The 21,555-nt window shown below is 45.6% G+C and overlaps 1 protein-coding gene across 3 annotated transcripts in view; it reads left to right on the forward strand.

The window, feature by feature from the left end:
- The window catches only part of LOC135005214 (mitochondrial ornithine transporter 1-like), a 100,788-nt gene that overhangs the window by 21,814 nt on the left and 57,419 nt on the right, over positions 1-21,555 (forward strand). For all 3 annotated transcript variants that reach the window (XM_063951913.1, XM_063951912.1, XM_063951914.1), the window contains exons 2-3: positions 13,951-14,054; positions 18,557-18,815. In XM_063951913.1, coding sequence (XP_063807983.1) covers positions 14,000-14,054; positions 18,557-18,815 — 314 coding nt within the window. In that variant the 5' untranslated portion in view covers positions 13,951-13,999. The remainder of the gene's footprint in view (positions 1-13,950; positions 14,055-18,556; positions 18,816-21,555) is intronic.

Raw genomic sequence — 21,555 nt, forward strand, 5'->3', positions numbered from 1 at the left:
CAGCATCCTCTACGGACTAAGTGAAAAGGATTTACCGGTAGGTATTAAAATCCTATTTTCTCCTTCGTCCTAGAGGATGCTGGGGACTCCAAAAGGACCATAGGGTTTATACCAAAGCTCCCAACCGGACGGGAGAGTGCGGATGACTCTGCAGCACCGATTGAGCAAACATGAGGTCCTCATCAGCCAGGGTATCAAACTTGTAGAACTTTGCAAAGGTATTTGACCCCGACCAAGTAGCTGCTCGGCAAAGCTGTAACACCGAGACACCTCGGGCAGCCACCCAAGATGAGCCCACCTTCCTATTGGAATGGGCCTTCACCGATTTCGGTAATGGCAATCCTACCGTAGAATGAGCCTGCTGAATCGTATTACAGATCCAGCGTGCAATAGCCTGCTTAGAAGCAGGAGCGCCAACCTTGTTGGCCGCATACAGGACAAACAGCGCCTCTGTTTTCCTCACCCGAGCCGTTCTGGCTACATACATTTTCAAAGCTCTAACCACATCTAGAGACTTTGAATCAGCCAAGGCCTCAGTAGCCACAGGCACCACAATAGGTTGGTTCATGTGAAACGAAGAAACCACCTTTGGCAGAAACTGTTGACGAGTTCTCAACTCCGCCCTATCCTCATGGAAAATCAGATAGGGGCTTTTGTGAGACAAAGCCGCCAATTCGGACACCCGCCTTGCGGACGCCAAGGCCAATAGCATGACCACTTTCCAAGTGAGAAATTTCAACTCAACTTTTTGTAAAGGTTCAAACCAATGTGACGTAAGGAATTGTAACACCACATTAAGATCCCACGGTGCCACTGGGGGCACAAATGGAGGTTGGATGTGTAGTACGCCTTTCACGAAAGTCTGTACTTCTGGAAGTGAGGCTAATTGTCACTGACCTAGGTTGAGGGTGTTGTGAACTCGGGGGTTCTCCCGATGGTAGGGGAGAGGAACCACAGTTGGGTCGGAACAGGGATCGCTTAATATAGGTCTTCCTCATACAGGACTCTGACAGTAAAGCTTGGTGAAAATATTAAAGAACTTTATTGCAGGAAGAGAGCAACACAATGTCACATAGCAGAGAAGGAACGTATGGGGAAATGTCCAGGCCTATAGGAGAACTTGTAAGCAATGCTAAGGATTCCAGGAAAAGAAGTACTTGTGAGTGTTGGTACAAGATAATAATGACTGAAAAACTTGTAAGTGATATTTTTAAAGATACTGGTGATTTGAAGAACTGGTGAACGGTGGTTAAAGACTCTGATGATTTGAAACACTTGTGAGCGGTGGTTAAAGACACTGATGATTTGTATGTCTTGAGAGTGGTGACTAAAGATACTGATGATTTATAAAACTTGAGAGCGGTGGTTAAAGACACTGATGATTTGTAGAACTTGAGAACGGTGGTTAAAGACTCTGACGATTTGAAACACTTGTGAGCGGTGGTTAAAGACACTGATGATTTGTATGTCTTGAGAGTGGTGACTAAAGATACTGATGATTTATAAAACTTGAGAGCGGTGGTTAAAGACACTGATGATTTGTAGAGAGAACGGTGGTTAAAGACACTGATGATTTGTATGACTTGAGAGCGGTGATTAAAGACACTGATGATTTGTAGAACTTGAGAGCGGTGATTAAAGACACTGATGATTTGTAGAACTTGAGAGCGGTGATTAAAGACACTGATGATTTGTAGAACTTGAGAGCGGTGTTTAGCCTGCAGCACACGCTGACTCCAAGAAGCACTGGTGACTGGATTGCAGAGAAACACACCAGCCGCAGTATACGCTGAACTGTGCAGCAACTGGCACCTGGAAGTGCCGGAGACACTGTGGTACGACTGCAGAGAGATACGTCGGGAACAAGAGCACTGGCATCCACGTCAGGGGAAAAGACGATACTCAGGCGCCGAGGCTCTGCCCGGCGTCTGACTTTGAATCTTGCGCCTCCGCTGGATTGGCGGAACAGTCTGATGACGTCACCTGCTCCCCGCCCACGTGATGCCGGGTGTCATGGCGGCGTCCCTGCCCCGGGGAACTGCCGGGAGCCGTGCCAGCCAGACGCCGGAGCCCGTGGACCACCGAAGGCGGAGGCCGCAACACAGACCAGCAAGCACGCAGGTCTAAGCGCGGTGAACGCCGCCTATGGCGTGTGACACTAATTCCCGTTGAAAGAAAATTGATAAGGCCGAAACCTGCACTTTAATGGAGCCTAACTTCAGGCCCACATCCACGCCTGCTTGCAAAAAGTGGAGAAAACGCCCCAGCTGAAATTCCTCCGTAGGAGCCTGCTTGGATTCACACCAAGACACATATTTTCTCCAAATACGGTGATAATGCTTCGCCGTTACTTCCTTTCTAGCTTTAAGTAGAGTGGGGATGACTTCCCCGGGAATACCCTTCCTAGCTAGGATTTGGCGTTCAACCGCCATGCCGTCAAACGCAACTGCGGTAAGTCCTGGAACACGCACGGCCCTTGCTGTAACAGATCCTCTCTTAGAGGAAGAGGCCAGGGGTCTCCGGTGAGTAATTCCTGAAGATCCGGATACCAAGCCCTCCGTGGCCAATCTGGAACAACGAGTATCGCCTGAACCCTTGTTCTTCTTATGATCCTTATCACCTTTGGAATGAGTGGAAGTGAAGGGAACACATAGTCCGACCGAAACACCCACGGCGTCACTAGTGCGTCCACTGCTACTGCTTGAGGGTCCCTTGACCTGGAACAATATGTCTGAAGCTTCTTGTTGAGGCGAGATGCCATAATGTCTATTTGAGGAAGTCCCCAACGACTTGTCACTTCTGCAAAGACCTCTTGATGAAGACCCCACTCTCCTGGATGGAGATTGTGTCTGCTGAGGAAGTCTGCTTCCCAGTTGTCCACTCCTGGAATGAAGACCGCTGACAGAGCGCTTGCATGTTTTTCCGCCCAGCGAAGAATCTTGGTGGCCTCCGCCATCTCCGCTCTGCTCTTTGTTCCGCACTGGCGGTTTATGTGCGCCACGGCTGTGATGTTGTCCGACTGAATCAGGATGGGTAGGCCGCGAAGAAGCTGTTCCGCCTGCCGCAGGCCATTGTAGATGGCCCTTAACTCCAGCACATTTATATGCAGACAAGCTTCCTGGCTTGACAATTATCCCTGGAAATTTTGTCTCTGTGTGACTGCTCCCCAACCTCGGACACTCGCATCCGTGGTCACCAGAATCCAATTTTGGATGCCAAACCTGCGACCCTCTAGAAGGTGAGAACTTTGGAGCCATCACAGGAGAGAAAGCCTGGCCCTGAGGGACAGACTTATCATCTGGTGCATCTGCAGATGGGACCCTGACCACTTGTCCAGCAGGTCCCACTGAAATGTTCTTGCATGGAACCTGCCAAACGGAATGGCCTCGTAGGCCGCCGCCATTTTCCCCAGCACTCGAGTGCAGTGATGAATCGACACTCTTTGCGGTTTCAGAAGTCCCTTGACCATGTTCTGGATTTCCTGAGCTTTTTCCAACGGAAGAAAGATCCTCTGCAGTTCGGTGTCCAGAATCATACCCAAAAATGACAGCCGAGTTGTCGGAATCAACTGCGACTTTGGGAAATTTAGGAGCCAGCCATGCTGTTGCAGCACCTGCAGGGAGAGCGCAACGTTTTATAGTAACATCTCCTGTGATCTCGCCTTTATCAGGAGATCGTCCAAGTACGGGATAATTGTGACCCCTTGCTTGCGCAGCAGCACCATCATTTCCGCCATCACCTTGGTGAAAATCCTCGGGGCCGTGGAAAGACCAAACGGCAACGTCTGAAATTGGTAGTGACAATCCTGAACAGCGAACCTCAGATACGCCTGATGAGGAGTATATATGGGGACATGTAGGTAAGCATCCTGTATGTCGAGTTACATCATAAAATCCCCCCCCCTCCCCCCTCTAGACTGGAGATTACCGCTCGGAGAGATTCCATCTTGAATTTGAAACTTTTCAAATACACATTGAGGGATTTTAAGTTCAGAATCGGCCTGACCGAGCCATCCGGCTTCGGGACCACAAACAGGCTTGAATGGAGGAACAAAAGGCAGAAAAGAGGACTTACCCGCGGTAGCTGTAGAAACCAGGTCCGCGAGGCCATCACCAAACAAAACTCCACCCTTATAGTGCAGAGCCTCCATAGCCTTCTTAGAATCAGCATCACCATTCCATTGATGAGTCCACAACGCCCTTCTAGCCGAGACTGCCATGGCATTGGCCCTTGATCCCAAAAGGCCAATATCTCTTGCCGTCTCCTTTAGATAGACTGCAGCATCCCTGATATGACCCAGAGTCAAAAGCACGCTATCCCTATCCAGGGTGTCTATTTCCGATGACAAGTTATCTGCCCACTTTTCAATCGCGTTACTCACCCACGCCGAAGCCACCGCCAGCCTGAGCAGTGTACCTGTCGTGACATAAATAGATTTCAAGGTAGCCTCCTGCATACGATCAGCAGGATCCTTAAGGGTCTCCATTTCAGGAGACGGTAGCGCCACTTTCTTGGACCATCGCGCCAGAGCTTTGTCTTCCGTGGGTGTTGTCTCCCACCCAACCCTATCCTGAGAAGCATTTGCAAAACGTGCGTCAGGCCTCCCTGCGCACACGGCATCCACTACTGTTTAATGCCGAGGCAGTGAACTAAACATTGTACATAATCCCGGAAGGGAAAGATTACTAAGATAGATAAATGTGTATTTAGATAGCAATGTGCAACACAGCAATCTAGCATGATAGTGATTTAGGTGGATATTTAGACATCACAACCCTTGAAGGGTGTACCCACACAGACAGAAAGTGTGCTTAGACAGCCATGTCAGTGATCTAGCATGTCAGTGTTTTAGGCTGATACTTAGATATCACACCCCTTGAAGGGTGTAATCACACAGATAGAAAGTGTGTCCAAATAGCCAACTCAGTATATGGCATATTTTTTTATTTAGGTGAATCACGTCCTAAATACAGTGTGAAAATAGTAACCAACAGCTGTCTGTATTAATAGGAGTTGAGCTCATGAGAAACAGTAACAATACTGAATACTGAGCTACGATCAGTTTGTGTGACCTGTGTTGATAATAAAAGGATACAAACGCTGTGTAATTACATCCATTGATAGCTGTCTGTGCTGGCAGGAACCAATCCTACCGAATTAATTACAACAGTGAAACACATGCGGGAGTATACAAGTTACAACCAGCCTATGTGAATGTATTGCAGACAAAGAATAGACACGTAAAATAATAACATTTATTAGACTTGCGGTACTATAAGAATACACTCAGTGCGTAGAAAGATGGAATAATAGCGACCCTTACCACCTATTATTATCAGCACACTGTATTATGAGATTTAATACATGATATAAATCCAGTAGAACATCCTATATATGATTAGGGAAGAACGTGCACTATCTAGGGTATTCAATTATCCGCAAATTCGCGGCAATTTTTCACCCGAAAATTTTTCGCGGCAATCGGCCGAAAATTGCCGCGAAAACGCTCCGTTTTTAAATTTTTCGCAAATTCGCGGCAATTTTTCGCCCGAAAATTTTTCGCGGCAATCGGCCGAAAATTGCCGCGAAAACGCTCCATTTTTCGACCTATTCAATTCCGACCGAGTTTCACGTGAAAATTCTTGCAGTGAAAAGTGCAGGTGAAAATGGGGAAATCAGCCTGTACCCCAAAAAATGCTAAACTAACATAGGAAAACAGAAGAGAAGTGTGTTAGAGATCACATTAGAGAGTTTTTGGGGACTTAAATTGTGTGAAATGGCGGTTATATGCATTTTTTTTTAAATGCAAAAAAATGATAGAAAGCAAGTTTTTTTGAGCAAAATAAATGCTCTCATTAAATTTGGGGTACATGAAAATGGGTATAAGTATATATTTGGGTCATTTTAGGGTACTTTAAAAAAAAGTGGAAACAGACCGATTACTCCCATCTGCAAGCCTAAAAAACACCTGTCCCACTCATAAAGCACCCCAATATACCTGTCCCATACCTTGAACCCCAATTTCCATCACTTTTTACTTTTTCACCCCAAAAATGACATGTCATTATTGGCCAATTAAAAATAATTAAAAACTTCAACGTGCCTAATTAGTCATAAAGGGGGGTGTCCCAGGAGTTCTGTACCATATCCAAACATTTTTACCTTAAAATAGTGACTTTTCCCAACTTTTCACCTGCTTCAGAGAAGGTGAAGTGAAATTAGTGAAAACATGATCACCGATAAATTTTCCAGGATAATTGAATAGGCTGTAATTGCATTTCACGTGAAAAGTCCGGTTTTTCCCCCGAAAACCGGACTTTTCACGTGAAAAGTCCGTTATCACTGCTAATTGAATATGGCCCTATCTAGGGTATTCAATTATCCGCAAATTCGCGGCAATTTTTCGACCGAAAATTTTTCGCGGCAATCGGCCGAAAATTGCAGCGAAAACGCTCCATTTTTACATTTTTCGCAAATTCGCGGCAATTTTTCGCCCGAAAATTTTTCGCGGCAATCGGCCGAAAATTGCCGCGAAAACGCTCCATTTTTCGACCTATTCAATTCCGACCGGGTTTCACGTGAAAATTCTTCTATCTCTTCATCTCTATATATTTTACCCTATATTTCGCAATGGTTTTATTAATACAAATTAAAAGTTAAAAATTACTATTAGTAGTGTGCATCACAATAAGGCAATCTTGTTTTTCTCCTTTGTATACCTATCCTGAGAAGGAAACGGGTATGCCATAGCAATTCTCCTGGGAATGTGCCACCTCTTGTCTGGCGTTTCCCAGGCTTTTTCAAAAAGGGCATTCAGTTCATGAGAGGGAGGAAACGTTACAACCGGTTTCTTCCCCTTATACATACAGACCCTTGTCTCAGGGACAGCGGGGTCTTCCGTGATATGTAACACATCCTATATCGCCACAATCGTGTATTGAATACTCTTAGTCACCTTAGGATGTAACTTTGCATCATTATAGTAGACACTGGAATCGGAATCCGTGTCAGTATCAGTGACAGCTATCTGGGTAAATGAACATTTTTGGGACCCCGAGGGGGCCGGAGTGAGTGGTACCACGTCTCCCATGGATTGTCTCCATGCTTGGTTCTGAGACTCAGATTTGTCTAACCTCTTATGCAACAAAGCCACACTGTTATTCAACACACTCCACATCTCAACCCAATCTGCAGTCGGCGGTGCCGACAGAGTCACTCCTTCATTCTGTTCAGCTCTCACACCAACCTCCTCCGGGGAAGAGCATTCAGTTTCTGCCATGTCGACACACACGTACCGACACCCCCAAACACACTGGGCTAAAGGGGACAGACCCACAGTAAGGCCTTTCAGAGAGACAGAGAATGAGTTTGCCAGCTCACACCCAGTGCCCCAACTGGTCTGAAAAAAGCACAATGCCCCAGACCTATAAGCGCTTGTTTATATAAACAACCAACACCAATTTTATGTGCCCCCCCTTGTTTTTTTAGCACCCTGTTACTTGACAGCAGTGAAGGGTCAGGAGCAGCGTCTCTGCAGCAAGCTGTGGAGAGAAAATGGCGCTGGTCAGAGCTGAAGGATGAAGCCCCGACCCCTACATGGCGCGCTTCGGTCCCGCTATTAATTATACTGGCGGGGTCTCCTAACAGTGTCTATGCACTGTATATAGCTGCCAGTCCCTATAAATGAGGTTTTTTTTGCTGCCCAGGGTGCCCCCCCTGCGCCCTGCACCCATACAGTGCCTGTGTGAGTGGGAGCAATGGCGCGCAGCACGACCGCTGCGCGGTACCTCAGGAAGACTGAAGTCTTCTGCCGCCTTCAGACGTCTTCTTTGCTTCGATTACTCACCTGTCTTCGATCTTCTGGCTCTGTGAGGGGGACGGCGGCGTGGCTCCGGGAGTGAGCAGCTAGGCGACCCAAGTGATTGCAAAGTAGGGGTTTGGATAGTATCCCACTTGTGGCGCAAAGATATGATGACGGTGGTGTTTTACCGCAATGTTCACTCTTCGTCAATTTCTCTGGGAATAGTCCGTCAAAATCACAAAGAATAGTCCATGTGCAGATTCAGTTCCATAAGATGATATGTAAAAAAAGCACAATGGGTATACAAAAGTTCAATTTAAATTCCCAGGAAGAATGGAAACATGGGGTGACTTCTGCCCGGATTCCTTCGACTATGGCTATTCGGGAAGTGCAATGATATCTGTAAGGTTCACCCCAGTGTTGATGGTGTACAAATGCTCCTCACATGTGTGCTTACTTTCATACACTTAGGACAAAACATATAAAGGTTTCTTTATATTCTCTGTGAGGAACACCTCTTCTATTCACTTTTCTCATGCTCCAAACATTCAAAATAGAATTCATCTATATGTGATGCTCACATCAAGGCTTACTTCAAGAGACGCCGTTCTTTCATGTAACGGTTTCTTTCTCTGCAAGCCCGTTTGTTGTCCTCAGTCGTCTTACAAGTTCGTATTTTGCTCGGTTTAAAGCAAAGACACGAAGGGATATATGAGGATTTGTATGAATTTATTAGTAACATTTCTTAAAAACAATTTCTGGTTCATATGCCACAACTATATCAGCAATGGTGATGTATTACAACACAGCATAACAGTGAAACAGATGGTAACCCGGGATATCTCACTGTGTAGCTGAGTGAGCTGTTTAGTGTGGTTCCCAGAACTTCACATGCTCCACCTGTAGGCGACCCAAGTGATTGGACCCTCTGGAGCTAATGGTGTCCAGTAGCCTAAGAAGCAGAGCCTATCAGTCTCACATAAGTAGGTCTGCTTCTCTCCCCTCAGTCCCACGAAGCAGGGAGCCTGTTGCCAGCAGTGCTCCCTGAAAATAAGAAACCTAACAAAAGTCTTTTTAGAAAAACTCAGTAGAGCTCCCCTAGAGTGTGACCAATCTCCTCTGGGCACAGAATCTAACTGAGGTCTGGAGGAGGGGCATAGAGGGAGGAGCCAGTTCACACCCATTCAAAGTCTTATAGTGTGCCCATGTCTCCTGCGGATCCCGTCTATACCCCCATGGTCCTTTTGGAGTTCCCAGCATCCTCTAGGACGAAGGAGAAATATTTAGTTTGGTAAATTAAAATGTTTTGCACTTATACACATTGTTTACAAATAAACTGAGTTTTGACTTCATTACATATTTCTCTCATCAACGTATCCACCCTTAGCGGCGATCACAGCAGTGCAAATGCGGGGTCTTCTGTCAGTCATCTTGTCAGTTCAATGGCATTACAATCAGGACTCTGTAGTGGCCAAACCATGGCCCCCATTTATCAACAAGTTTCCGTGATGGAAACTCGTTTTTGGTGGTAAATGGGACCAATTGCTATTTAACAAGGCTAATAGCACTGCTAACTAGCAGCGCTATTAGTCTTTCATATTCCCTATACTGCAGCACGCTAAAGTGTATTTAAGAATGAGCGCTATTTCTGAAATAGCGCTCGCTTACCTATAATGGCCTCGTCTGCTCTGGGCAAACGTCAGGACACCGCTGTAGCGGAGTCCGTCCAGCACTCCGGCTCCCCCCCTCCCGCAGCAATCCCGGCATGCATCACACCTCGTCCGGAAATGATTACTGCGCATGTGCCGGAAATTACAATATTCCGGCACATGCGCAGACTCCCTACACACATCATTCGTCAGCGCTAATGTAAGGTAAACATCAGCGCTGATCGGCAAATACCGCATTCGCTCGCCGTGGCATAGGCTCTTCTTAAATAGAAGAGCTCGATGCCACTATACCATGACGAGTGAAAACAGTATTTGCCAACATGTTCTTCAGCACCTGTTGTCGCTGTTTTTACTGAACATACTTTTTGCAATGACAGTAAATATGTTTTGAATCGTCATCTTGCTGTAGTGTGAAACAACAACCAATAAGGCGGGTGCTGGAAAGGAATGGCATGGCGCAAGAGGAAGTTGTGGTAGCGTTGGAGTCCATGATTCCTTCAATTTTTATGAAGTCATCAACCGCACTAGCTCTGAAACATCCCCAGATGATAATGCAACCTCCTCCATGATTGACTGTGGGCTGAATGCAATCATGACAACCTGTCGCATGATAAAATTGTGCCTCCTGGACTCAAGCACCTCAAACTTCGATTTGTCTGTGAACAGAACTTTCTTCCACTGACTAGTGGTACAGCTCTTGTGCTTTTTAGCCCACAATAGCCTCTTCTTTTTATTTATGGGCCTAAGCAATGGTTTTCGGGCTGCAACACATCCCTTCAGGCCACCACCTACAATGCATCATTTGACAGTCGCAATTAATATGATTTTCTTCCTTGTTTCCATCAGAGCAGCATGAATATGATGAGCTGTTTGCAATATGTCCCATGTGGCACACACTTTGGTAAATTTGTCTCCTGTTTTGAGGTCACTCGAGGTTGTCCTGGTCGTGGGCAATCACGAACAATGTTGTTTATTGCATATCTCCCGAGGGTGCACTGCATGCCACCAAGACAAACCTCCAGGTGAGCAACTTCTCACAAACTATGCTCTACATATCTCAAAATGACTATGGCAGATCGCTTTACGATTAATAACTCGTTCCCAGGTGGCCATTTATGAGACCACATTACACATCTTCACAAGTGTTCACAGTATCACAGTACATGGTGAACATCGGAATTCTTCAACTGTGTATGTATTGATGAATCTGTTTCAAAACAGCATTGGGCATGTATCTAATATTATCAGGGTGTTAGCATTCCTTCCAACTTCTTTACCTTGGAAATGAAATTAGGGGACGTGGCCTCACAGTTAGGGGGCTTGGCTTTGCGGGTAATGATGCACCTGCGAGTTACGGTATGCGGTGGCATTATTTCTGTGTAAAAAAAAAATATAAAGTTTATCCTTTACAGAGAAATCGACGAATTTGGAGGTGTATTGAAATTAATGAGCTGTAGTGTAAATATTTCTCATTCAACACCCCAAATGCCTCAATGCCATCAGACCACCCAAATTGCCCCTTCAGGTCCTCTCAGTCCTTCCAACATGTCTTCAGACCACAAGTCATGCTCCTGAAATGCCTATCAGACAGCACTCTAGAGATCTCAGATTCAGACCCCAATATTTGCTTGTACGGGTGCTGGCTGGCCTTCACGGCCGATTCCAGGAAGTCGGCTGCATGTTGTCTTCCTCCACTGGTCCATTGCATATGCTCTCCGCCGTGGCTTCCAAGTTCACTTACATCCACGGGCACCCGTGGTCAGTCTCTTCTGAAGGCTCTGGCATCCCATGTAGAGTCATTCGCACTAGCTTGGATCTTTGAGCGCCACCATCTTGTGGTGAGTTAGCTGACTGGTGCATCACTGGTGGCAAGTGCCTTTCTCATCCGCAGGCCAATCAGCATCCAGCCAGGGGGATTAAAGGTTCTGTTTTTGCACTGGTAAATGGACAGAACAACGACTCAATGCCCAGAGCGTGAGGTCCTGTGCTCCACAGCATACTGTTAGTGATTGCTGAGAAAACCATTTCAGTTTGCAGTAGCACTAGTTCGAGCCTGGTGTCCAGCTCTAAGACTACAGTACCAGCAGCATCCAGAACTACCGGTACCAGCCCGATGTCCAGCTCTAAGCCCTATGTACCCGCAGCGTCAAGAACCACCAGTACCAGCCCAGTGTCCAGCTCTAAGACCGCTGTACCAGCAGCATCCAGAACCACTGGTACCAGCCTGGTGTCCAGCTCTATGCCTCTGTGGGCAGATTTGGACAGTATATTTTGCTTTGTGGATGATTTTTAACTGTGCAGTTAAGACGTTTTGCTTCTGGCTTCACTGATGCATAAAATGTAATTATTATTCCGCATGTAACTTGCAACCCATGATGGCCTCCGGCTTAGACTGAATCACTCAAACTCCCAATGTGTCACAATGAACAATAATCATAAGCATCATTTATATAATTTTTTGTCCTGATGCATTTGTTTTCCAAATAATCAAACATGCAAATTTAAAGGAAGTTGTATATCTGGACTGCTCACCACTTGGCAATAAATTGTTTATCTTAAAAGTGTATTAAAAAAAACAAACAAACAGCTACAGTACCTATTGCCACCAAGTGCGTATACATATTATAATATTATACGTATAATAATATACATTAACAATATTAAACCCTTGCTTCACTTATAATAGGCTGACATATTTTTAGGATGAACAAATTATGTGTTTTTGTTATTTACTTAATTTGTGTTTGTATTTAGTGTATATTATATCGGCAAATATTATGAAGGAATAATCCATGCTTGCCTACTTTTGAAAACTAGTTTAAGGAAAAATATAGCTGGTTGCTTTTCACATGCATGCGCCATCCAAAGGGCGTGTCTAGCTCCACATATGGGCTTATCTATGCTTAGATGGTTATTGCGAGATATTTCTATATAACATTTGTAAAAATATAGTTAGGGAAATTTTGCAAGTATTGATACACTCATTGCTGCCTGCAATACTCGATTTCTTGTTTGCAACTATTCACTGTGATATTTTTCTTCTCACTCAGCACAATATACATGATACATGTGATACCTATTCAATAAATTCCAAATGCAATATGTCCTTGTGTGCATTCAGCCATAAGAATATATTTCTTGCCTGGTCAACTGAGAATATGTTGCCAAGTATGGTTGGTAAAAAAGGGTTTTAAAACATTTTTTGTATTGTTCTTTTTGTGTGTTTAACTAAAGATTACTCAAAATTTCTTACACAAGCAGCAGAAGCATAAACTGAGATAATTCTGCTGGGGAAGCAACCAGGGGTTGTGGAGAGTTGACAGCAGGGCTTGCTGAGCATCAACAGCAGTTATAGTGACTATTATAGTGACTGCAACAAATCACTGTCCTTGCCCAGAAATTTCTTGGTGATCCCCTGGCAGGCTCAGTTGAGCTGCAAAGAATCCGGGGTTTTTTTCTTTAAAATTTGGAGCATTGGAAGAATAGATAGCGGACCACTGTAGTGCCCCCAGATCACATTATGACAAACAGAGCCTTCAGTTCACATGCCACAGTGCCCCCAGTTTACATTATGCTACAATGCCACCATTGAATATTATGCTACACAGTGCTCCCTGTTCACAATATCCCACAATGCTCCCAATTTACATAATATCAGTGTCCCCAATTCACATTATGTCACACAGTGCTACCTGTTCTCATATGTAAACTCACTGCTATTCACCTCCCTGAGACCTCAAATCTTATAACCTGCAGGATACAGCACAATCTTTGAAGGAGCCTCTACTATGCTGCAGCTATAACTCTGGTACTATCCAGGACCTTCCTGTTCCTCCTACTTGCCCCTCCTACTTAGCTGCTCCCACCTGCATTGACAATGTCTCCTTTTCATTTGTTACAGCCTAAACCCTGACCCTCCATGGACCAGTCCGTTACAGATTATGTGGCTAGTGTTGAGGTCTCTGAGTGACTGCAGCGGATGGCCTTTTGTTAATCCGGCATTATACTCAATGATGATTTGGAATCTAGTGACTTTTAGATTCCCTAGATCAAGTTGTTCACTAATCTCCTCCAGCTACATTTTACTCATCTGCAGATGCCTTCACTGTTTTATTTGGCAACCTATGTGGTATTTTGAAATATTTTTAATACCTGTTAAAGTAGTCACATCATCCATTGGGGCATATGCATTAAGCCTGGAGAAGTGATAAAACAGGGATAAGTGCAAGGTGATAACGCACCAGCCAATCAGCTCCAATATGTACATTTCAAGATAGGAGCTGACTGGCCGGTGCGTTATTACCTTGCACTTATCACTGCTTGATCACTTCTCCAGGCTTAATACATCTGCCCCATTGTTTGGTGTATTCTCAGTAGCACTGGCCTAGGGCATTGCAAACACTAAATATTGAATTAGCAATGATTGTCTAACTTATTAAAATTTATAATGCTTATTAAACATGTTTTTTTTTATTTTAGTCTTGTCCATTGGTCTGTATGAAGACAGACAGTAGCTCTGCAGAGAAACATGAAAACAAACAATACCATCCAAGCGGCCATTGACCTGACGGCTGGTGCTGCAGGTAATACTGCGTTTTGCTCTGGCAAATTATTATCTGATTTGCCAAGTTCTATTAGTGTCTTTTTCCCTAGTGTCTGACACTCACTTACTAATCTGATTTTATAGCTGTAAAGACATGGTTGGTTCTAAATCGGAGTGGGGTAAGGGACCGCTGACGTCACCAGGGGGAGGAGCCACGGCTGAACAGGGAACCCAAAATGTACCCTCGCGGGCTCGCTTCGCTCTCCGCGCTTCGGGTTACTAAAGGTGATAGTTGGTGGCGTGGATAGTAGAGGAACGATCCCGCTGGCCTAGCTCCTCCCCCTTGTGTCATGGCTCCTCCCCCTGACGTAAAAAAAAAAAAAAAGGTCCCTTAGGCCACTTGAATCTAGCATCTACCGTAAAGGCATGCCCAATCTGCTCTATTGGTAAAGTATTGGCTACAGTGCTGGTGAGGGCATCTCTCAAGCAGAGGACATCTGGTGCTGGGTGATGGAATTGCGTTTGTTCTTGGTAGAAATAGAAGAGAGTTGCTGCTATTCTCACAAGTGATCTCAGATATGCTATAAAGATGATATCTAATGTACAAAGATTACTTTCTATTATTGAGCCATTTGAAACTAATTACTATGCTCTAATATGCTCTAAGTGTTTTTCCTCTCTTGTATGTTTTTCTGGAACTTAGCAGACATGAATAAATGCAAAATACAGCCTGGATTCCAATGTTTCCGGTATTTAATTAGTTCTCAGTGGAATATGGATTAAATTATCCAAATTGTTGCAATTTGGGTAGTATTTAGCGTTTTGCTTTTTTTTCTCTAGTCTGCTGAGTGTCACTGTATTGCTGTTTGTTTGGTGTACACTGGTGTAATATCTATCAATGGTGTATCTATAATGGGTGCATGGTATATGGTACGCATGTGCCCCTGGGTCCAGGGTTACACACACCACATACTCTGCACCCATGTATAGTTAAACTTACTTCCCCGCCGAGTTACATATTGGTTGGCAGCCTGGCGCTGCAGAGCAGCAGAAATCACAGTCAAAATGGTGCAGCAGTCATGTTCCCGGTGATTTGCATATGCGCAATAGAGAAGTGTCAGGAAAAAAAGTTGTGGAGGCCATTTTCTCAGAGACCTGCACATGCACAGTAAACTCTGGCACAAAGCCAGAGTCTACTGCGCTGCCATAGAGGAGGGGGCCAGCACAGAGACTGCACATGGGCACTCTCCTCTTATAAACCACCCCTGGGTTTTTTCACAATTTAGTTTTTAATTTATTTTTATTAGTGGAACTAAAAGCTTGGGCATGCATAACCTGGCTAGCTGCGTCACATGTGTCAATATCTCCTGAATTGTGTGAAGTGGTAAGCTAACCCTTACTGCTCTGGGCCAGTATTGCTCACCTGACCCACTAATATTTTATTGATATATATGGCTTTGTGTCTTTTGTGTGACTAGCAAGTAACACATAAAGTTAGGGTGGATAAAGATATGTTTATTTCCATATGAGTATATGAGTCTGCGTTCACTGTTCATTATCATATACTGTATAGAGGAACACATGGGGAGGAAGAGGAGCAAAGGGGTCAGAGGGACACATGGGGAGGAAGCTGACAGAGGTATGCATGGGGATGAGGGTCAGAGGCATGCTTGGAGGAAGTCAAAGCCACATATGGGGAGATCATAAGCACACATGGGGGAGGCACTCCTGACTAGGGGGGCAGAGGAACATCTGGGGAGGGGAAATGATAGGTGCATTGGCGTATCTGTAATGGGTGCAGTGTGTGCGGGGCACACGGGCACCCATTTGTTTAATTATACTTACCTTTCTGGAGTCCTTCGTCAGAGCCATCCCTTCACAGCAGCGCAATAGGGTCTGAACACTAGGAGGAACAGACTCTATTGCGCCTGCTGAAAACTCTGGAAACGTGGCACGGTGGCCATTTTTCCTGAGTTTCGTGCATGCGCATTAGGTAAATCTTTGGGACAATGGCCACCTGCCGTGTTCCCGGAGGTCTGCGCATGCGCAATAGAGTCTGTGCTCAGACTCTATTGCCGCTGCAGAGAAGGACGGCACCGCAGAGAGACTCCGGAGAGGTAAGTATTAAATCCTTGTGCCTCGGTCAGAGAGGAGGGGGCCCCTGAAGCAGAAGGCTGCACACGGGCCTCTCTTAAAATGCCCCTGGATAGGTGCACATGCGGAGGTAGGAGGCAGAGGCACTGAGGGGGGTTCAAAAAGGCATTCATGAGGAGAGGGTGCAGATGCATGCTTGGTGAGGCAGGATGCAAAGGTACATATGGGGAGGGAAGATGATAGATGCACATAGTGAGGTAAGAGGCAGAGGCACTCATGGAGAGGAGGGTCAGAGGCAGGTCTGGTGGAGGTAAGAGGCAAATATGGGGAGGGGAGATCATAGGCAAACATGGGAAGATAGGAGGCAGAGGAACTCATGGAAAGTGGGGTCGGAGGAACACTTGGGGAGGCATGGGACAGAGGCACTCATGGGACACACTCGCCTATATTATTGATGACTCGTGGAAGCTGGAAAAGGAGGAGCGTTAGAGAGAGATGCAGGCGAGGGCATGTGAAGGATGAGATGTGATGATTCCTTCTCCAGTGCAGAGTTGCAGACTGAAGCCTTCAATGATAGGGAGGAGGCAGGGCCGGAATAAGCCTTGGGGTGGGGGGGGGGGGGGGGGGGGTGCTCAGGCACTTAAGACAGGGGGTCCCTGGTGAAAGGGGACGGTGTATATTAGACTGTACATACCTCTCAACATGACCCATTCTGTGACAAATTGCCCCTTTCTGGCATCAGATGTGTTGAACTATTTAATTGATAAAAAGGGTATTTCAACAAAAATGTTTACAATCATAAATTAAGAGGGAAGTCCAGGTAGAGAGTATTTTGTCCCTCCTGGAATGGGTTATGTTGGGAGGTATGAATTGTGTATATTAAATATAAACCAATGGTGTATTGTGGATTTAAACTAATAGTTTAAAAAAGCCTGGGTACTGTTTTTATCTCCACCTAACAGAGAGAAAACTATTTTAGAATGTTTTCCTGTTTTGGAACAAAGACAATTTAAGCTTAAAATACACATACAGTAGAAAAATGAAATCTATAATATATCTTGCAAAAATGCAATAGCAACAGCCACTGTACTACTCACACACTGGGACAAGACTCAGGAGGATGCTCTGTGTGTGTTTCTCTCTAAACGTGAACGTTCTCATTAGATAACAGGTTACACAGGACCCTGACACCCAGGCAGGAGGAGGAGAAGCTGGGATCCCTGGGTCACTTACAGCTCTCTCCCCTCTGTTATTTCTCCTCTGGTCAGGAAGCTTCATCAGTATCTCATGAATCCTGATATTACTATGTCTCTGCCTGCAATGTCCTGCTCACATTCTGACAGCCTGGTTCTGCTGCTGCACATGAGGGAGAGCTAGTGATCTCAGTGTGCTCGGACTGGGGAGGCCCCTTGACAGAGGGGGTATTGTATGCCCTGCATCCCCCCTTAATCTGGCTACAAGAGGAGGGACAGGGGAGCTGCTGCTGATCAGTCAAACAGGGGGTCCGCAGCACTGATGATCCCTGCAGCAAACTGCATCCTGGTTACAGGCTGAAGTCTGCCTGTGACTAAGAGCAGTTCGCAGGAGGAATCATCACTCCTGTGCTTATAATAACACACTTCTCATTGTCCCACTTTAAATGTTGCACCCAGAGATACCCTGTGTAGCCCAGCCATGTAGTCCCACCCCTATAGTTACATAGTGGGGCAACCAGTGGTGGGAGGGCGCAGCTGTCTGTGATCAGCAAGTTGCTGCATGGTGCAGCCAGTGCAACAGCTACTTCGTTCTCTCACTGTCATGTCCCTTGGGGTGAACTGGGTGTAGGAGGTAGGCGGGTCCCTAGAGGTGATGCGGGCCCCATAGCAACCGAACTCCCAGCACCCACGGTACCTACTCCTTTGGATACAGAAATCTGGACTGCTTATAGCTCTACTGCAAAAAACTCAATATATACAGAGTATACTGTACCTCTCTTGGCCATTGTGTGGCACTGTAGAGCCCTACCATTCTTCTCTTACTGACTTGCGTCACTAAAATTGTCACTACTCTGCTCTCTTTTGTCATAGTTTAATGTTTCATACAATCACAAAGAAAAAAATAAGCCATAATGACAAAAAAAACAAAGAGATAATCACCCGGCCTCCTGGCAGCCGCTACAGGTCTGTGGTCTACCAGAGCCTGCAGGGTTGCCCCCAGGAAACAGTGTCTTTAGGCACATGACTCTTGTGCCTAGTGGGAAATCAACTACTGCCTGTTGTGATAATTATGATTTGTTGAGAATTGTGCCTTCATGACCCACCCACTTCACTGAGAAGCGGATGATATCAGGGAGGGTTTTTTACTTTCCCAATATGGAAGAGTAGGTAAGTATGCCTTTATCACGGAGATACATTAAAAGCTTATCTAGTCAAAATGTACCATAACAACCATGGCATGTAATTATTTCAGGGGGAACAGCATGTGTCCTGACTGGTCAGCCATTTGATACGGCCAAGGTGAAAATGCAGACGTTCCCTAATCTGTATAGAGGCCTTACAGACTGTGCAGTGAAAACATACAATCAAGTGGGGTTCCGGGGCTTCTACAAAGGGACCAGCCCAGCGCTTCTGGCAAATATATCTGAGAACTCAGTACTCTTCATGAGCTATGGCTTCTGTCAGAGGATCGTGAGAAAGATCACAGGCTTAGAAAAGAATGCTCCTCTAAGGTTAGTATTTGGTAGGGTGAACTTTAAACTCTGTTCTGTATTGCATACTATACAATTCTCTGATTTCTACTCTACTCATGCAATGCGTACACGGTTTCATAGTTATGACCATATGGGTGGTGCTATTGTACTCATCTGATCACATTGACAATTCTTTGGCGGCTGTCAACTATTTACAAGCAAACATCATCACAATTTATTTGGAAGGCAACACAAAACTCTGCAGTGCCGAACAGTCCATTACAAATTATACAAAACACAAATCGCACATAGAATACAGAACAAGTACAAAAGAGGTTGGGGAATGTTTTCCAACAAAAATAAAAAAAATCAAAACATTGCAATAATGATAGAATGTGATATCGCTAGTTATTATAAGAGACCGCTCTAGTGATACACATCAAAGTCATCTATATAAAGTCCTGATTCTGCTTTCACCTGTAGAATCTGGCAAAAGGCTTCATGGTGGTAATTTTCAAAATTTTTATTGTGCATGCGCAGATGAAAGGGGACACGCAAGCACAAGAGTGTCATTAGATTTCTAGTTCAGAGATTTATGTAAATTAGGTATTAATCTCCGATGTCTTCAGATTTGCGCAGGATCCGCCCTAGACATATGCAGATCTGGACCTGTGACTTAGGTTGCAGTGTCCCAAAATCCACAGCATGGTTTACATGCTGCTAGCGTTTGGGGGAGTTGGATGGAGGAAAGTGTTCCGCAAAATGTTTTCTGGCAATGTTGAAGCTGGTGGCACTTTACTAGCCCAGCAGCATGATTTGGCCAGACAACCAGTCACTGAGGGTTACTCAGATGTCCGATGTTCATGCAGTTCATCCGACGCTGTACCACAGAAGCTTGCCTATGCTTTGGGCCCTCCCTCTGTTGCTCCACGGGGAAAGCAAGTGGGGGACTGGGAAGAAGTAGTGGATGACAGCGGGAAAGGCTGTTGGTAATGGAGAAGCAGGTGGTGAATGGGGAGACAGCAGGTGGTGGAGAGGCTGTGGGCGACAGAAAGGCAGGTGGTGGCTGGGGAGTCAGTGAATGACAGAGAGGTAGAGGGTGACAGGTGGAAGGGAGAGGCAGAAGTTGACGGGGAGAGGCAGACACGGAAAAGTGACTGGAAAAACAGTGGGTAACAAAGAGATAGTGGGAGACAGGGGAAGGCTGAGGGTGACAGGGGAAGGCCTAAAGTGACAATGAGACAGTGGGTGACTGGGGAGATAGTGGATGACACTGCAGTATTGTATCTTCCTGAATGAGGATCTCCATAACACATCTGTACAGTCAGAGCCAAAGGTGTACTGTTAACCCAAAGTTACTGTTAAAGTCTGACTCAGCTACTGCATGAAGCAGAAGTCCTGTAGTGTCTGTATGCCCCAGTTTTGCTGCTGGTGATATGGGTTGGCACCACCTCCCCCTCAGCACTCAGACAGTCCCCATCACTCAGGAGGCAGAGAGGTAGAGCCAGGGATAAAGAGTGGAGTTTTCCTTAACGCCCGTCCCTCCTCCTCCAGCCAGAACGCGTCCTCAGGGTCCTCTTGGTCATGGTACTTGGCACAGAGCAGCAGCATACTAATGAGTCAGTTCAACTCAGTATATAGCTGTCGGCTGCAGGCCCTTCATAGCAGCAGGCACCGCCACTGCTTAGTTGCCTCCAGGGTGAGAAAGGTTCTGATCCTGGAGATATTTCTGAGATGGTAACAGCAGGACTGCAAAATCTATTACTAGTACATTCTGTTTCTGAGTCGGACACAATGGGCCGGATGTAATGGAGACAAAGTTTGCCCGATGTGCAGGATGCCGGCCGAACTCGGATTTTTTTTAAAAGGGGCAGTGATTGCCCTTATAAAAAAACATCCGAGTTCAGCCGGCATCCCGCATGTTCTAATATGAAACTCAGTGCATCTTCAAGCAGGAAGCAGGCCGGTCACTGGTTTTAAGGGCCCCATACACTAGAACGATAATGCCTGATTTCAGCCAATTTCGGGCATCCGGGTCGATATATCGGGTGAAATCGGGCATTTTGGAGGTGTTTCCGATCCGATGCGCGTTCCCGTGAGGGTTGGATTGGCTTCCCTAGATCGTTAGTGCTGCACTCATGATATGTCGGTTCCCGCAGGCATGGCTGGGATCGCATACGATATATCGCATGCAAAATGTACCAAATCATTTGGAATCGTATGGAACCACTCCCAGGAGAGTTCAAGTGAAATCGCTTCCGACTTCAGCCTCAGACATATCGTTCTAGTGTATGGGGGCCTTTACAAAAACCGCCATACTTATCGGCAGTTGCACCAACACCAGCTAGGTGCAAGTGATCCATAAGAAACAGGCTTTCATTAGGCTGGCCATATTATCCCTTTAACCCCGGACAGTCATGAATTACACAGGTTCTGTGGCTGCTTAACCAGGTGAAATGCAGGCTTGTAGTCAGCCAGCCACAGTACCTGTGTAATTCATGAGTGTCCCAGGTTAAAGGGATAATATGGTCAGCCTACTTCCATTTATCATACGCACGGCACATTAATTACACACCAGTGATTTCTTTGTGTTCCATCCACAGCTGCATGAGAAAATATTTATCAAAACAATCCCTTAGCCAGTGGTTCCTGATAATGTTGATTTATATGCAGGAATGAAAAGCTATATCTTATACACACTTTAAATACACTTTACCATGGAGCCGCTGCGGCCGCTAAACTTAATACACACTCTACGCACCTTTTACGCTGTTAGCGT

Source organism: Pseudophryne corroboree, chromosome 2 (genome assembly GCF_028390025.1).
Source record: "Pseudophryne corroboree isolate aPseCor3 chromosome 2, aPseCor3.hap2, whole genome shotgun sequence".
Taxonomy (NCBI): Eukaryota; Metazoa; Chordata; class Amphibia; order Anura; family Myobatrachidae; genus Pseudophryne; species Pseudophryne corroboree.